General features: G+C 52.0%; 2 protein-coding genes and 1 long non-coding RNA gene across 4 annotated transcripts; 2 read left to right on the forward strand and 1 right to left on the reverse strand.

Annotated features, from left to right (window-relative positions):
- The first annotated feature begins 327 nt into the window (after window positions 1–327).
- On the forward strand, window positions 328–16490 carry LOC120659450 (folate-biopterin transporter 1, chloroplastic-like). Of its 2 annotated transcripts, XR_005669026.1 has the most exons (10): window positions 328–576; window positions 1162–1421; window positions 1579–1643; window positions 1730–1892; window positions 12633–12781; window positions 12868–13116; window positions 14345–14513; window positions 14593–14685; window positions 15141–15676; window positions 15789–16490. XR_005669026.1 is itself a non-coding variant. In XM_039937601.1 (9 exons), the coding sequence occupies exons 1-9, from the start codon at window positions 462–464 to the stop codon at window positions 15423–15425; spliced, it is 1548 nt and encodes a 515-aa protein (XP_039793535.1). In that variant the 5' UTR covers window positions 328–461; the 3' UTR covers window positions 15426–16490. The 2 variants fall into 2 exon arrangements, 1 of the variants encoding a protein (XP_039793535.1); XM_039937601.1 differs by having other exon boundaries at window positions 15141–16490.
- On the forward strand, window positions 1899–13038 carry LOC120659451. The gene is made up of 3 exons (XM_039937602.1): window positions 1899–2628; window positions 2857–3547; window positions 12921–13038. Exons 1-2 carry the CDS (start codon window positions 2618–2620, stop codon window positions 3341–3343), a joined length of 498 nt encoding a protein of 165 aa, XP_039793536.1. The 5' UTR covers window positions 1899–2617; the 3' UTR covers window positions 3344–3547; window positions 12921–13038.
- Window positions 4349–9399, reverse strand: LOC120659452. Its single transcript, XR_005669027.1, has 2 exons — window positions 9220–9399; window positions 4349–4456 (listed from the first exon to the last, which is right to left on the reverse strand). It is a non-coding gene; the product is annotated as an uncharacterized LOC120659452 (long non-coding RNA).
- Window positions 16491–18531: the final 2041 nt, after the last annotated feature.

Below are 18531 nucleotides of genomic sequence, written 5' to 3' on the forward strand. Positions count from 1 at the left end.
TAACATTGTCTCACTAGTCACTTTTTCTTTGCGGAGACGGACAGATACGGATGTGATCGGATATTTCTCGAATACGAATATGGAATCAGATAGAGAAAAGTTTTCAAAGTCGGATTTAGATGCATCCATATGACATCCATATTAAAATCGAATATGAATACGAATATCCATATTTATATTTTAAACGGATACGAATCAGCAATCCGAATCTATCTTTTGATCAGTTTGAGAGACGCAGGGCTTATGCTCAGTACAGATCACAGGGCCAGGCCATGGCCGAGCGAGCGCGCGTGAGTGCGTGGGCCCACTATGGCAGAGAGACAAGCACCAGGCACCCAAATCTCGCTTCCAACTTCTCTGGCCCGTGCTCTCTCTGCGGTCTCCGCCCGCCTGACCCTCCTCCTCCTTCCCCGCCACCACCGGAGACCGCGCCGCGGACCGCGGGGCTCAGGTAGCGCGGGATGGCCTCCGGAGTCTCGGCCGGCCGCGACCCGTACGACGAGGAGGCCGCCGCACGCCGGCCCCTCGAGTTCGACGGCCGTGACGCCGCCTCGTCCTCCTCCGACCACCGTCCTGGTGAGGTCGACGTTCTCTCTCCCGTGAGGGCGTAGGCGCGTAGACGTCTGGTTGCCGGGGGATCTGGTGCGGGGTCGCGGTTCCGGGGTCCGGGATTGGGGGAATTTCAGCGTGTCGTTGCATTTCGTTTGGCGGAACGGGAGATCGAGCTGAATTTCGGGGTAGGAGATGGAGGCGGAGTGCGTGCTCGACTGGGTAGCGTGTGCTGACCTCGAGCTGCTAGGGTTGTGCTTCTGTGAATCTGTGGTCGTCGATTGGCGCAATGCAGCTGCAGTTTGGTAACTAGAGCTGGGTCTGGGTGAGCCGATGCATCATTAGTTCATTACATTACATGGCCTAATAAGTAATAATGTGCAACAAGGTGCATATAGAAGATGTGCTGTGAGTGGGAGGTGAAGACTAGCTGCGGCTGATTTGCTGTGCCGCAGAATGCCAGAATCTAGGTAGCTAAGAAGCTTGTTCTAGGATGTTTCCATTAGCCATAAGGTCACAATGCATTGCTTAAATGGTTGGCAATATGTGTTTCGTTTACCACCGTGTCAGGATCATCTTAAATGCTTATTCATGTTGTGCTATCTTTTGTAGGGAATGTCATGCCGAGATATCAAGTGGGCTCCACGAAGGGTGATACGAGTAGTAGGTACGCTGAGGGGTCACGTTCACTCAGTACAGATGACATGCGCAAGAGCAAGCCCGGGTCGAGATACTATACAGCGTTTGGGGTGGATCTGTCCCCCGATAATATGGCAGTTGCCATTGTATATTTCGTGCAAGGGGTGTTAGGTCTTGCACGACTTGCTGTGAGCTTTTACTTGAAAGATAATCTTCATCTCGATCCAGCTGAGGCATGTGTTGCTCATTCCTTTTCCCATCCTCCATATACCTTTTTTATGTTCTTCGTATCTAGTAGACTTCAGAGTTCATCTCTTATTCCACGACATAATATTTTTCTTTCTAATTAATGGGTATTGCTAAGTGGCTAAGATAGTTTCTTTTATATAGACTGCAGTTGTATCTGGCTTCTCATCATTGCCATGGTTGATCAAGCCCCTCTATGGCTTTATCAGGTCTGAATTCTGAGAAACCTCCCACATTCATTTCTTTCTTATGTATGTGCGCACTTGATTTTGAATCATCTGGCCTCGCCTTTCAGTGATTCCATTCCACTCTTTGGATATCGAAGAAGGTCATACCTTTTTCTGTCAGGGCTACTTGGAGCACTTTCATGGAGTTTGATGGCCACAGTAGTGAGCAGTAAATACAGTGCAGCATCCTCTATTCTTCTTGGGTCACTTTCTGTTGCCTTCTCAGATGTTGTAAGTGCAAACCAAATATTCTACTCTCAACTTCAACTTATCTTCGCTTGTCCTTTATACTAATTATCAGTAATATTAAGTGATTTATATTTCATTTATTTCGGTCTTTACTCTTTAGCATTCATTGAAGTGACAATATGCACCAGTTGTTTCATGTTTCCTTTTCAATAGTCATATCCATGTTAGTGATTTCTTAACCTGGTATGCCATCAAATGTACTTTATGAACGTGAGTAATTGGTTTGTTTCTATGTTGGGCTCTGTATTCTATTATGTACAGTCTACGTGTAACTGTGATTCTTATAAACAATGAAAGGTGGAACTGTGTTCATTGTTACTTAAGTTTCATAGAGAAGAGGGCATGGTGCTTATTTGCACCGAGTTATCTCACAACTCAATTGAACTTAAACAAATTAATCAACACATGAGAACAGCTTTAGGTCTGGTATTAAAAAATTGGGAAAATTGGATGCATACCATCAAAAGATTGCATGTTTGGCAATGTACCATTAAAAGATCGTTTCTTTGCTATATACCATGGAAAGATCACAACGTTGTGATTTGTAGCATTTCTGTTAACTTTGCTAACGCCATCCGTTCCACCTGCTCCTCTCCGTCCCAACCGCCGCCGCCGAAGATGGGGGAGGGCACTTCCTGAGCGACAACGACGCCGCCGAGGTCGACGCGGTCTGCGGCGGGGAGGTCGACCACTGCGACGTCGGCAAGATGGAGCACGGGTGAGCCCGCGAGCGCCTTGATTAGCGTCGCCTTCGTCTTCCTCCACTTTCCCCTTTTCCTTGCCTCCGACGGAATCTAATTCGGTCCTCCCGGGGCCGAATCGCTCGGCGTTGTGCGCCCGCTTGAATTTGCTCGGTGGATTGGGTCCTCTGGAGTTTCCCCGATCTGTGGCTGGTTTAGTTTGCTGAGCATATTCTCATGGGGAGGAATTTGTGATGTTTATCCAGGTGCGAGCATTACCGGCGGAGGTGTAAGATTGTGGCGCCGTGCTGCAAGCAGGTGTTCCCCTGCCGCCACTGCCACAACGAGGCCACGGTGAGCGGCTGCCCTGCTGCTGCCTGTGTCGGGCCCGTCCGCTGCCGAATCGAGTCCCGCCACCTCGAGCTCCATCGCGGCCGCATCGGCGTGAGGAGGCTGCTCCTCGCCGCGCTCGTCGACCTTGGCGCCTTCACCAACATGCCGCCATCCGCCGGCATCGACCCGCTCGCGGCTCCCCTGCCCTCCGCCCGCCGCGCTCCTGCCCGGTCGTTGTTCGCTGTGCCCCTGGTCGCTGCGCAACTCGCCGCGGGCTCATCTGTGCCGAGGTCCTTCGCGTCACCGTCATCGCGAGGCGGCCGCTCCTCGCTGAGCACGCGCCGTACGCGGACAGCTGCCAAGGTCGCCGTCAGCAGGGAGACCGCTGGATTCTTCTCACCTCGCTCATGTCCTCCCTGAGACGGGCCCCCGCTGCCCCAGCGGCCTTCGCCTCCCGGGCAGGCAGCGGCGAGTGCCAGGCATGCTCCTGCGCCCCTCCCCATGTACGCGCGTATGCCCCAAGTTCGACGCCATCCTTGCCTGCTGCGTGCCCGTGTTCTTCGTGCACGGGTGTCTTTGAAGAAGACGACTCAAGAACGGAGATACAACGGGATGTTAGCGAAGGTAACTGAAGTGCTAGAAACCAATAACGTGTGACCTTTCAGTGCTATATAGCAAAGAAGTAATCTTTTAATGGTATATTGCCAAACATGCAACCTTTTGATGGTATGCATCCAATTTTCCCTAAAAAATTTTGGACAAAAATGCACTCGTTCGCACACGGGGGCACATTGAGAGCATCTATAAAGGAACGAATACCCGTCAAACAAGCTTTGAGTCACCTTTGTTGCACTGATTCATGTAAATATTTTATGTATAGAAAAAAAAATCTTTGTTGTGCTTTCCAGCATGTCTCATTTAAATCCCTACGATACTGAATACACCACCGAGATAAAAGTTTAGGGATCAATTACTGCTGCATACTGTAATCGATGTTTTCTTTTCTTGATTCCAATTTTTTATGCAGACCTTATCGTATTTATGATGCAGATTGCGTTGCAATGCATCCTTCTAGTGTAAGACATAATCTGCCGCTTGCCCACACATGTTCTTGGTCAAGGTGCAGCAGGTAGTCTACAGCAGCTTGCAGCCATCCTTGACTTATGGCAATAGGCCACTACGGTGCAGCAGGTAGTCTACAGCAGCTTGCAGCCATCCTTGACTTATGGCAATAGGCCACTACTGTACAAATAGTTGATAGAAGTCATCAGCCATGCCTCTAGTGGGCTGTTCTGAGCAGTGCTAGAATAGTGGGGCTGTACTCAGCCATACCTTGTTGTACCTTAGAATAGGTAGCAGTTGTGTATAAATATGAATGCATTGCAATATGAAAAGGCAGTTCATTTGCCACATTATAGTCTCCGGCTCTCAGCCAACGCAGAGAGCAGTGTGTGTGTGTGTGTGCAGAGGAGCTCAGCTCTTCTTCAACCTTAGAACAGAGGTGAGGGAGAGGGAGGTGAGCAGGTTGCTCACCTAGTTCTTGTGTTCTAGGGCCAACACGTGGCATCAGAGCGGTTGAACGATGGCTGGCGGTGAAGACCCCACGGCGACCGGCGCAGACGGGAAGGGGAAGGACGTCTCCGGTTCTGAGCCGGTCAAGGAGGTTGTGATCAGGACAGTGCGGGAGACGAGCTCGCGGGACTGGCCGCAGCTCCCCCGCACCAACTATGGCGAGTGGGTGGTGCTGATGAAGTGGCGACTCAAGGCGCGCAAGCTTTGGACGGCCGTGGATGTCGGCACCAAAGACGAGGATGAAGACGTCTAGGCCATGGACGCTCTGCTGTCATCCACGCCGCCGGAGTTCCACGAGGCCATCAGCAACAAGCAGACGGCGAAGGAGGCGTGGGACATGCTTGCTTCGTTCCGCGTTGGCTCGGATCGAGCCAAGAGGGCCAAGGCGCAGCAGCTGCGCAGGGACTTCGACGAACTGAAGTTCCGCCACGGCGAGGCTGTGGAGGAGTTCGCGCTCCGTCTCCAGTCGCTGGCGAGCCAGATGGTAACGCTAGGGAAGAAGATGGAGGAGGAGGACATCGTCTGCAAGCTGCTCCGCGCGTGCCCGGCCAAGTACAGCCAGACGGCTTGTACAATCGAGGCCACCTTGGACCTGGACCAGGTCTCGCTCGAGGACGTCGTCGGCCGACTTCGCCTGGCGGAAGGGCGCTCTGATGTGCCGCTGGAGCGGAAGGAGGAGAGCGGCAAGCTGCTGCTCACCGAGGAGGAGTGGAACGCGCGCATGAAGCGGCGGACCGGGGAGAACTCCTCCAGCCGCGGCGGGAACGCCGGCGGCAACAAGGCGTGCGGGAAGCCGAGCGGAAAGGGGAAGAAGAAGAAGAACTTTGACCCTAATGCCTGCCGTAAGTGCGGCAAGACCGGGCACTGGGCGAGGGAGTGCCCGGAGCAGAAGGAGAATGAGGAGGACCACCTGGCTCAAGGAGAGAGCGACGACGACCACGCGCTGTTGATGGCGCAGTACTGCGCGCTGCAGGATGGCAAAGCAGGGGAGGCGGAAGCGGAGCAGAGGACTGCGCCGCCGGCCGTCGATCTTGATGAGCCGCGTGCGCATGTTTATCTGGGCGCGGTGGGCGACGAAGCAGAGCAGCGGTGGTACCTGGACTCTGGGGCCAGCAACCACATGACTGGCTCCAGGGCAGCCTTCTCCGAGCTCGACGACGAGGTCACCGGCTCGGTGAAGTTCGGCGACGGCTCGAGGGTGACCATCCGCGGCCAAGGCACCGTCATCTTCAAGTGCAAGAACGGGGAGCAGCGCGCCCTGACGGACGTCTACTACATCCCACAACTGCGCTCGAGCATCGTCAGCTTGGGGCAGTTGGACGAGCGGGGAAGTGAGGTCCTGATCAAGGATGGTGTGCTGCGCATCCGGGATCGTGAACGGCGACTCCTTGCCAAGGTAAACCGCTCACGGAATCGTCTCTATCTTCTTGACTTGAAGGTGGAGCAGCCAGTTTGCCTGGCGGCGCAGAGCGGGGAGGAGGCCTGGCTCTGGCACACACGCTATGGCCATCTGAGCTTTGAAGCTCTGGGCCGATTGGGGAAGATGGTGCGCGGGCTGCCACACATCGTCCACGTCGGTGAGCTGTGCGATAGCTGTCTGGCGGGGAAGCAGAGGAGGTTGGCATTTCCCAAGGCGGCGAAGTACCGCGCGAAGGAGAGGCTCGAGCTGGTCCACGGCGACCTTTGCGGCCAATCACGCCGGCAACGCACGGCGGGCGTCGCTACTTCATCCTGCTTGTCGACGACTACAGCCGGTTTATGTGGCTGGAGTTGCTGTCAAGCAAGGACCAGGCGGCGGAGGCGGAGCCCGGTAGGCGGCTGCGCGTGCTCCGGACCGACCGCGGCGGCGAATTCACATCGGTGGATTTCGCGTCGTACTGCGCGGAAGAGGGGGTGGTGCGCCATCTCACCGCGCCGTACTCACCACAGCAGAACGGCGTGGTGGAACGGAGGAATCAGACCATCGCCGGCACGACGAGGTCGCTGATGAAGGCCAAGGGGTTGCCGGCGGAATTCTGGGGCGAGGCGGTGAGCACGTCGGTGTTCATCCTCAACCGCTCCCCCACGAAGGCCCTGAAGGGGCAAACGCCCTATGAGGCGTGGCATGGTCGGAAACCGAGCGTGGCGTTCATGCGCACGTTCGGGTGCGTCGCTCACGCCAAGAACACCAAGCCGGGGCTCGGCAAGCTGGAAGACCGGAGCACGAAGATGGTCTTTCTGGGCTACGAGGAGGGATCGAAAGCCTATCGGCTCTACGACCCGGCCAGCGGCAAGGTGGTCGTGTCCCGCGACGTCGTCTTCGACGAGGCGGCGGCATGAAATTGGGGCACAACGGCGACCGGGGAAGCTGGAGCAGGCGGCATCCACGACACCTTCACCATCGAGCACCTTGTCATTCGAGGCGATGGCGAGGCCGGGGCGGAACAGGGGACACCCTCGATGGCGGAACAGGAGACACCCTCGATGGCGGAACAGGGGACACCCTCGACGGCGGAACAGGGACACCCTCGAGCGAGGCGGAAATCACGCCGCGGGTTCGAGGGGGGACACCCTCGACGGCAGAAGAGTACGCGTCGCTTCCAAGCAACATCTCCGAGTTCGTGGACGCTTTCCACGACGGCGAGGAAGTGCGGTTCCGGCGGATGGAGAATGTCGTGGGGGAAGCAGAGACTCCGGGTCTGGCCACCGGACTGCTCGACAACCCGGAGCTCCTGCTGATGAGCGTGGAGGAGCCAGCAACGTTTGCTGTCGCGGAGCGCGAAGCGAACTGGCGGAAGGCCATGCTGGAGGAGATGCGGTCAATTGAGGACAACCGCACCTGGGAGCTTGTCGATCCGCCGGCGGGATGCCGGCCGATTGGCCTGAAATGGGTCTACAAGGTAAAGCGGGACGAGCGCGGCGCCATTGTCAAGCACAAGGCTCGGCTCGTTGCCCGTGGATTTGTGCAGCGTGAAGGGATTGATTTCGAGGAGGTGTTTGCGCCGGTGGCTGGGATGGAGTCGGTGCGGCTGCTGCTGGCTCTTGCGGCGGCAAAGGACTGGCAGGTCCATCACCTCGACGTCAAATCGGCGTTCTTGAACGGCGACCTGGAGGAGCAGGTCTACGTCAAGCAGGCGCCGGGCTTCGCGGTGCCGGGGGCAGAGCACAAGGTGCTCCGGCTGCGGAAGGCTCTGTATGGGCTGCTGCAAGCTCCCAGGGCGTGGAACGCCAAGCTCGACGCCACCATGGGTGAGCTTGGGTTCGCACGCTGCGCCACCGAGCATGCGCTGTACACACGACAACGGGGGAGAGAAGAGCTCATCGTCGGCGTGTACGTGGACAACCTGATCGTCACCGGAGCTCGGGCGCAGGACATTGAAGCGTTCAAGCGCGAGATGGCGGCTCGTTTCAAGATGAGCGATCTCGGCGCGCTCTCCTACTACCTCGGCATCGAGGTGAAGCAGGGGAGGGACTCCATCACGCTGGGGCAGCACGCGTATGCGGAGAAGCTGCTGGAACGCGGGGGCATGGCGGATTGCAAGCCCTCGGCGACCCCGATGGAGGAGAGGATCAAGCTCTCGAAGGACAGCACGGCGGCGAAGGTGGACGATGCGCTCTACCGGAGCATCGTCGGCGGGCTGCGCTGGCTCACCCACACCCAGCCGGACATTGCGTTCGCCGTCGGGTATGTGAGCCGATTCATGGAGGATCCTCGCGAGGACCACTGGACGGTAGTGAAGCGGCTCCTACGCTACGTCAAGGGCACGCTATGCGACGGGATCGTCTTTCCCAGGCACGGCGGGCTGCGGCTGGCGGCTTACAGCGAGGTGCCGCCCAGATCCGGTGGAGGTGAGCAGAAGCTCACAGCTTTCAGTGATGCAGACATGGCGGGCGACGTGGATGGGCGGCGTTGTACCACAGGGGTGATCGTTTTCCCTGGTGCCGCTCCGGTTGCCTGGCAATCACTGAAGCAGAAAACCGTGGCGCTGTCGACTTGTGAGGCTGAATACGTCGCAGCGGCCACGGTGGCGTGTCAGGTTGTGGATGCGCCGGTTGCTGGGGGAGCTGACTGGAGAAGAAGCTCAGCCTCCAGCGTTGATGGTGGACAACAAGCCCGCCATTGCACTCGCCAAGAACCCCGTCCTCCATGACCGGAGCAAGCACATCGACGTGAAGTTCCATTTCCTTCGGGATTGTGTCGACGGAGGGCAGCTTGTCATCGAGTTTGTCGAGACCGGCAGACAGCTCGCTGACATCCTCACCAAGTCACTCGGGCGGCTTCGGTTCAGTGAGCTGAAGAAGATGATTGGCATGGTTGAGGTCCAGGGCTAGCAGCAGGATTAGGGGAAGTAATGTAAGACATAATCTGCCGCTTGCCCACACATGTTCTTGGTCAAGGTGCAGCAGGTAGTCTACAGCAGCTTGCAGCCATCCTTGACTTATGGCAATAGGCCACTACTGTACAAATAGTTGATAGAAGTCATCAGCCATGCCTCTAGTGGGCTGTTCTGAGCAGTGCTAGAATAGTGGGGCTATACTCAGCCATACCTTGTTGTACCTTAGAATAGGTAGCAGTTGTGTATAAATATGAATGCATTGCAATATGAAAAGGCAGTTCATTTGCCACATTATAGTCTCCAGCTCTCAGCCAACGCAGAGAGCAGTGTGTGTGTGTGCAGAGGAGCTCAGCTCTTCTTCAACCTTAGAACAGAGGTGAGGGAGAGGGAGGTGAGCAGGTTGCTCACCTGGTTCTTGTGTTCTAGGGCCAACATCTAGCTGTTGAGACAATCGAATCATATATTCTATAAAAGTTTTGGCATGGGGGCATCCAACAACAACAACAACAAAGCCTTTTGTCCCAAACGAGTTGGGGTAGGCTAGAGATGAAACCCCAAAGACACAAAGGTCATGGTTCAGGCACGTTGATAGCTAGTCTCCAAGCGCTCCTATCCAAAGCTAGCTCCTGAGAGATATCCCAATCTTTAAGGTCTCTCTTAACCGACTCGTCCCAAGTCAGTTTAGGTCTACCTCTACCCCTCTTTACCTTATCAACACGCTTTAGCACCCCACTACGCACCGGCGCCTCCGGAGGCCTCCGTTGGACATGTCCAAACCATCTCAACCTATAAATCAATGTACAGCACAGCCAAGGTATTAGAGTATATTTGGTAGTTGTAGATATATGTATCGTAGACTGCCATATGTATCTCGGGGAGTCTTGCCCCCCAAGTCATGTACTCTTATATATACCGGCCGAAGCCTCAATGCAATACAACAATCCATCCATTACACCAATTCTATCCTTCCTACATGGTATCACGAGTTTAGGGTTTGAGATCCTAGGCAACCTTCCGCTGCCCTAACCCTAGCGCTGCCGGCGCCCCTCCTCTCGCGCCGCCGCCTTCCCCCTGTTTCCCACAGCGCCCCTCCAGGGCGCCCCCTCGCCGGCCTTCTAGCGCGCCCCCGGGGAGGTCGCCCATGACCTCCGCCGGGGGCAGCGCCCTCCATCACGGCGGATCGAGTTAATCCGCCGCCCTTAGAGTGTGAAGCAGTAGCAAATCGGCGTACCTCGTCACCCGCATGGAATCTGCCGATGACCCGATCCGCACTGTCATGGTGGCAGTCGCAGTCTCCCGACGGCGCCCGTGACCCACCTTGTGCTGCCGTGGTGGCAGCAGGGGCTCCGCGTGGCGCCTTCAACTCGTCGTCGACGAATTCCGTGCAGCACCTCTGCTTCGACCCGTCGCCTTCACGCCAAGCTTCTCGTCTGGATCCCGCGTCGGCTGCACCGCCCACCCGGCGGCCTCCTCTGTAGCGCCCGTGCGGCTCTGTCCCGCGCGCCTCACGCGGGCTCCCTCCGCCGCCGGTCGCGCCTCTGCCCTGGCGGCTTCCTCCGCATCCCGGGGGGATCCGTCGTCGCCGGCCAGGACGTGCGCCACGCTCCGGATCCGCTGCCGTCCCTGGCGGGGATCCTCCACCGTCTCCGGCTACCTGTCGTCGCCGCCGGGAGGGACGCGCGCCACCTGCGCTCATCGCCGTCGCCTGGCCACCTCTTTCTCACCCTCTGTTTCTCTCTCGCGCCCCGTGGCTATGGTCCGTCGTTGACCATGATGAGCAGGGGAGAGGATAAGAGTGGGGAGGAGGCCTGTGCTATGCGCACCCAGAGGCTCTACGCGAAGATTTGCTGCTGCTGATTTATTTTTGGTTAGTTTCTCTGATTTTTACTCGATCACTGATCGAGATTGAGTCGCCCACCGCCCGTCGACCTCGCGCCTCTACTTCGACATCGGCGTCGACTTCACCGGCCTCTTCTTCGTCTTCGACATGCGACATGGTGACATGGACGGTGCCCTAGGGGACGCCCATCTGCACTGCCCTCCTCGCCGCTTCGTTCGCACGTCGACCTTCGCTGGCTCGTCGTCGCCTTCACCGATCGGGACGCCTTCACCGACTTCGCCCACTGTCGTCTCGTCTCACGCTACTCGGTCTGATCAGCCGATGTGCGTGATCCACCCGGCTCCCGTGACGTCCGTCCTCGTACTGCGCGCCTCTTCCCCGAGTATGCAGGGTTGTTGCTGCTTCGCCTCTTCGGGCAGCCGCGGCGCCACCCGTGGTCTCCTTCGCCGTTGCATCCTCACCGCCGCTGACTACGTCCACGACCTCATCGTTGACTTATTGCTGCGCGTCCCGCGCATAGTCTTCGTCAAGCTGTACGGGTTCTTCGCCATCTCCTTCGAGCACCGCCGCCGCGCAATCTGGATCATTCAGTCTTGTGCTGGAAAATCTGGGTTCCCTTCCTCACTTCGTCTAGCACAACCACGTCGCCAGCGTCGCCATCTCGTCCTCGACTACTTCGTCTACTCCAGCAACAGCAGGCGTTGGCACCTTCTACCTCGCCTTCTTCTGCGCCTGCGACCGCCATGGAGGCCTTCTCTGCTGGTCCCCCTCGGCGACGGCGTCTGGTTGTGCATCCTCCCTTGCACGTCCGGTATTGGCAACACCGGTGCGTGCCCATCATCCCCGATGCGTTCCCGAGCCTGGCAAACTCGGGCATGTGTCGCCCGATGGCCTGACTGCATCGACTTTGGCATCGCTCCCTCTACGACTGCCTCGACGCGTCGCCATCTTCGTCTCCGGCGTCTTCTCCATTACGCCACCACCATGGCGCCTCCTCGTGCGCCCGCGGCTTCATGTGCGGCTACCTCGTCTTCGGCAACTTCGACAGCTCTACGTCGACCACGGCTACTCTACGCACGGCATCTTCGACCATGGCTCCTTCAGTTCGGCTATCTCGACATCGGCACAAAGGGCTACCATCCGCATGAGTTACTCGCCGGTTTTCTCTCCAGTCGCAGCATCCGCACCACACCGATGTTATGAATGCAAGGGGATGTTAGTCCGTTGGCTACTGCTTTCGGCTTCTTCTCCAGTCTCACCGTTTGCGGTGCTCCCGCTGTGACTGCGGGGGAGTATTAGAGTATATTTGGTAGTTGTAGATATATGTATCGTAGACTGCCATATGTATCCCGGGGAGTCTTGCCCCCCAAGTCATGTACTCTTATATATACCGGCCGAAGCCTCAATGCAATACAACAATCCATCCATTACACCAATTCTATCCTTCCTACACAAGGAATAAATTGTCACTATCATCAAAAGTCAAACTATAAATTAGATACAAGGTTGAAGCACATTGACCTTTTGGAATTAGCTTGGATTGTTTGTTTTATTTAATATTCTTGCAACAGTTGTACACATATTTCCACTTCTTGGCTTTTATTCTAGCTAACATCTAGTTTGCTTGCTATTAATGCACCTTTCTGGCAAGTGGCAACCTAACACTGCTCTTTTCCTTCAAGAAAATGTTGGATAATCCCAACATAATTACATTTCCGTTGAAGTTTCACACTGTAAGGCAACCATTTGAACTTAATTTTACAGTGCTATTCAAACTAACAATTCATTGTGGGTCTGTATAGCCCTAAAATTGGATGCATCTGGCCAAATGTGCCAGTGTGATTAAACTTTTATCTATTTAGCTTTTTTGTATACAAAGTACCATCATATCATTTCATCGCACGCTGGGACTGGGGAACAAGAAGTTTTGCAAGCATATTGCTTCAAGGTTTGTCTCATAGCACACGAGGAAACACTGTAGGTAGTTGATTCTATGGTTGTGGAGAGAGCCCGTGGAGAATCACAGAGTACATCTGGATCTCTCCAGTCGCTCTGTTGGGGATCTTCTGCCTTTGGAGGAATTGTGAGTGCCTACTTTAGCGGTTCATTTGTGGATACTTATGGAGTAAGGTTTGTTCGATTGTACCACTTATGCTGACTCACACCTTGTTATTTTTTAGTTCAGTTTACTGATAAAAGTACTCCTGTAAACGCAGATTTGTCTTTGGTGTTACAGCGTTTTTACCCCTGATGACATCTGCTGTTGCAGTTCTTGTAAATGAACATCGCATACCTCCCGGAGAACGTACTATCTTACTCTCTGGTTCAGGATATCTTGAGAGCTCTAAGCAGCATGTCAGGCAGCTTTGGACTTCAGTCAAACAACCTAATATTTTCTTGCCGACCTTGTTTATATTCCTTTGGCAAGCAACACCACAGTCAGATTCTGCTATGTTTTTCTTCATGTATGTATGAAAAAGCCTTTTACGGTGTTCAGTTACTTTTTGACTGTTGCATTTAGTTACTAGTAATCCGATAACTATAGCATTCATGGAGTGGAAGAAAGGTCACAGTTCATGCAGATTGTTCGATACTTCTATTAGAGTATATTAGGCAACTCCGGATATGGTTAGTTTAGGATTAATTGTAATCCCGGGATAACCTTCCTTATCTCTAGGAGAGGCTAATTGCCCTCCAAGCCATGTACTCCTATATAATCAGCCAAAGGGGCTCAAGCAATACATCCACACATTATACGCATCCTACTTTCCTACTGCGGGGGGATGTTAGAGTATATTAGGCAACTCCGGATATGGTTAGTTTATGATTGATTGTAATCCCGGGATAACCTTCCTTATCTCTAGGAGAGGCTACTTGCCCTCCAAGCCATGTACTCCTATATAATCAGCCCAAGGGGCTCAAGCAATACATCCACACATTATACGCATCCTACTTTCCTACAACTTCCTTTAGCTTTTCTATACATGGAGCGATTTCACTACTCTGGGTTGTAACACTGTACACAAAAGCAAGGAAATATTATCTAGCTTCACAAAATACAAAGACAAAGTATTGATCTTGGTTCATTTGGATCACTATTTTGTACATGCCAATAAAGTGTTCCTTTCATTATGTGCTGTCCTTTCTTTACTAGTTGTGTATAACAGTTTAAAGATATCTCCCAAAGTACCAATATGATCTAAAACCTTTTTTTTTACTGAATACGATCTCAAATCTCTAATGTTTATTCTATATTAAATAATTAAGCAAGTATCTCAGATCATTGGTGCTTGTGGTTTGCATTTTAATGACCATTAACCTATTACCTATGCCATGTTTCATTATGAGTTACTAGCCTAAGGTAAGCCGTAAGCATGCAGGGGGCTTGATTTTTTTTTTCGGATTTATATCTTTTTCTTGTCTGGTTTCCTTTTATACCCTATATAAACACTTTAGCCACATATTTAAGGATGGACTATTGTTACATCCCTTCTTTTCATTTTTCTTTGGATCCTCACTTCTGTGTACCTATGGTCTTTTACCTGTTTGGGTTTTCCATGCTAAACCTCTCATCTGATTGATCATATTCTTTACTCACTTTTCAATTCTATAATGAATAGACGTGATTAACTGTATTTATCCATGTGGTTTTTAAATGATCAAATTTTTATGTCCCCCTATAATATATTTCAGCACAAATAAGCTTGGATTCACTCCAGAGTTTCTAGGGCGTGTGAAGCTCGTTACCTCTATTGCATCCCTGCTTGGTGTTGGGCTCTACAACTATTTTCTGAAGGAAATTCCTCTAAGAAAAATCTTTCTAGTGACGACCATCATAGGGTCAGCTCTTGGGATGACGCAGGTGCCCTTTTGTGCTATTGATTTGATTGTGGCTGGAGTTGTTTTCCATCCTTTAAACATACTGCATTGTATATATTTAGGTGCTTCTCGTAACTGGGCTTAATCGGCAGTTTGGTATCAGTGACGAGTGGTTCTCTATTGGTGATTCATTAATCATCACTGTCCTTGGTCAGGTATGTAACATTACTGCAATGCTTAATAATGTAAACTAGTTGCATAATTGGAGTGCACGGAAAATATATGTTCATCAGTCATCACATATAAGCAAGCATTCAGCTGGTCATGTACCTTTTCTTTCGTCACATAGACAGTGACACTGCAACCTAGTATTTTTATATGTCCGATAGACAGTGACACTGCAACCTAGTATTTTTATATGTCCGTCAGTAACTTAGGCTGACTGACAAGTCCAGAATCAGCAGATCTGGCTTGTGAACATTGGTATTCTTAGGATTGGTATTCTTAGGAATACGTTGACCTCTTTTGAGGAGAGCATTGTCAACATCTCATGTGTACAATCAGGACATCATTTATGTGTTGATCACATCTAGCTTAGACTTGTGCTTTGAGACTCCTGCCTTCAATTGCTTCCTTGAATGCAAGCTTATGTTGCCTAACTTTTTTGTAGGCTTCATTTATGCCGGTCTTGGTTTTAGCTGCAAAATTGTGCCCTCCAGGAATGGAAGCCACTTTATTTGCAACTTTGATGTCCATTTCTAATGCTGGGAGTGTTACTGGTAGTCTGGTTGGTGCTGGTCTAACTCGGGTTTTTGGAGTCACGAGGGACTCCTTTGGAAATCTACCTCTCTTGATTGTCGTCTGCAATCTTAGTTCGCTGCTTCCCTTACCTCTTTTAGGTCTCCTGCCTGAGGAATCAGGTGGCACAGATAATGGAGAAATGAAACACAACTGACTTACTGATGGTTCTGTCTCCATGTGTTCTGGCTCTCAAGTATGGCATACCACCGTGTCCAGCTCCAACTCAGATATGGCCCATTAAGTTGGAGTTCGAAAAACCAGTAGGGAAATGTGAAAGTGACGTTGGATTTAATTTCAGTCGGTCGCCGCTTTCCTCGGTCAGGTTAATCTACTGTAGCTGTTTACCTGTGTCATGGAAGTGATTTATGAATGACCGAAAATGATCTCTGGTACTACAATACACAGGTACTTGACGCTTTTTTATAGTTTCTAAGTTTACCTTGTATACTAAGACAAGGTAGGGTTTCTTTTTCTCAACACTCTGTCAGTTAATGCAACCCCATGAAAATAAATCTAGGGGTTGAAGATTAGTAGTGGATTCCCTTACAGTGCTGAATGTATTGTGCCAACAAAAAGGGGATATTTATACTTTATTTGAATCCTGAAGTATGGGCATGTAGAGAATAAATACTTGCACACAGTTCAATGTCTGATACAATATCGGGTTCAACTTACATCAGTAGGGCTAAACGAAGTGAAATCACAGGCAGAGGTGCATACAGAAAGCTACAGGCACAACAGAAATGCAACATCCTTCATCCTGAACTCATTGGAATTTTCAGTGCCAATAGACAGTGTGGGTATCAATGATATCATAACAATCGATGGTATTTTGTAATCATCGACCTTCCCTTTGCTGACTGTCTTGAGGTTAACCTGAAATATAATTTCAAATTATTGGCAAGTTGAATAACAGTTCAGTAACAGGGTATCACTGTAATCAAAGCAATGCAAAAGACAACCTGGAGAGGGAAAATCCCGGATCCTATGTACTTGTACTTTCATTTTCTTCCTTTTGACTTGAGAGGTGTGCTCCTACTCCATTTGTTTTATATATCCAGTGAGATAGGGTCGGTTAAGTTATATCATGAGTACATGCAATTGTTGTTAGTTCACTTCAGAAAACTGCAACTGTTGTTGACTAGATATTGTTGAATTTTGCTATGAATCAGTTCAAACTTGAAAATCAATAGAAATACGAGATCTATTTTGTACTGTTTCTTACGTGTTAAAGGAGGGCAGCATAAATGACCATATGCTCTGAATACTCTGCCTGGGTTGCTCTCGGAGTCCTTGAGTCGTCAGAATGTTAACAATGCCCCTTGGTTACAGTAAACGTCATCTCCTAGAGCAATGCATTCGGGTTTCTGTCAACATCATCTCCACATCATGTTCTGGCATCAGTGCATCACATCAGTTTATCACGTGGGTTTTATATTCACAATTGGGTCCATGTAGGCTTATGCATCGTGTCAGCATTCCAGCGTAGTTTAAGTGCTTGTCTACTCAGCATCGTTGGATTATTATTCTGCCACATGAAGGATCCTGACTGACCTCTACTTCCATTGCAAAGTGTGGGGTCAACTCTGACCTGCATCACCGTTTCTCCCTTCTGCATCTGACAAGAAAGGCTGGAGCTTATGTTCCGATCCGATTTCTGGCGTCAGATCCGCCCTCTCTGGCCATCCTTGTTTATTTGTGTTCCCCTTTTATTTTTGCGAAACATTTCTTTTCTAGGCCATCACTGTTCACCAGCATCTTGAGATGCCTGATATGATTGTAGAAGTGGAAACTCTCATCATGGACAAAACCATGAATTTGAGTACAAGTTGTAGTGGTACAGGTGGTGCTTGTTTGTATGGATGCCCTGCCGCCATGCAAGTCCTGACAGTGACAAGTGGCGAGTCAAGCTGTTCCATTCAGTTGCTATGCATTACTTATAATTTCTGGATATGATTATTATTACTCCATTCCGAATGAAAGGATTTCAAGCCATGTGTTCACAAGCAGTGGCAGATCTGGCCAAGAGATGTAGAGGGATTGATGTCTTCTTTCCTTCTCTTCCTCACCCCTGCTCTCTATTTTTTATTCTCCTTTCTTCTTCTTCACTAGCAGACTAGCTATCCCTTGCTTCTTGCTTCTAATGGAGGTTGCAACTAGTACGGGGTTGGAGCTCTCTCAACCCCCCACTGGATGACCCCTGTTCACAAGTCTTGACAAGTAGTCTTGCACTTGCTATTTGGGTTAAGTAATAGGTTTTGAACAATGATATTCACACGAGATGTTTTTTTTCCTCTGTTGCAATGACAATGGATAATTGATATGCCAAAAAAAACATGGTGGCTAGCACTGGTCATTGGTAGGCCTGTCTCTGGCATACGGGCTCCACGTTGTGGTGGCAAGTCCTGACAGCGACAAGTGGCGAGTCAAGCTTGTTCCATAGCAAAGGATTTCAAGCCATGTGCTCGCAAGCTTTGACAAGGAGTCGGTCATTCAATTGCGACTTGGATTAGTTAAGTAATTGGTTTTGAACAATGGCAATCAGACGAGATGTTTCCCCCTCTCTTGCAATACACTGGATAATTAATTATTCAAAAAAAAGAAAAAAGAAAACATTGTGACTAGCACTGGTCATTTGGGGCCTGTCTCTAGCATGCGGGCTCCACGTTGTGGTGGGCTCCGCAACTTGGGAGTGCGTGACGTGGATGGCCCTGCGTGGACGAGGACTGTGCGAATGGGGCACACTTCACGTCCTAAGACTGACTCCAACAACGTAAAGGAAAACGCGACAGGCATTCGCGAGTTTGCATTGCTCACAGTGTTTGCCTCACACACGCAAAAACTCCAGTCTCCAACAGCGCGGAGGCAAAATCCCGTCGCCACCCCATCCCTCTCCTGCACTTGCCGCCGGCACCGCCCCCTCCCCTACTCTTCCGCTCCATCTGCTGCCGGCGGTGGGCCGTAGGAGGAGCGCGGTGTCCGCCCCCTCCCCTCCTCCCGCCGGTGTACACGGCCGCGCGGCCGACGTGGTGGCGGTGCCGCCCCCCCTCCCCTCCTCCCGCCGATGTCCGCGGCCGGCGTACACCTCGATGAGCCATCGGCGCGACGCCATAGAGGAGGAGGCAAGGTCGGCGCCGCCGGAGTGGGATACCGGGGCGCAGAGCAGGCCCGCGGGGCGGCGCTGCGCGCGCGGAGCTGGCCCGCCCAAGGCCGCGGCGGCGCTGCCCGCGCGCGAAGCTCGCCCGCGGACCACGGCTGGC

Source organism: Panicum virgatum, chromosome 2N (assembly GCF_016808335.1).
Source record: "Panicum virgatum strain AP13 chromosome 2N, P.virgatum_v5, whole genome shotgun sequence".
NCBI lineage: Eukaryota > Viridiplantae > Streptophyta > Magnoliopsida > Poales > Poaceae > Panicum > Panicum virgatum.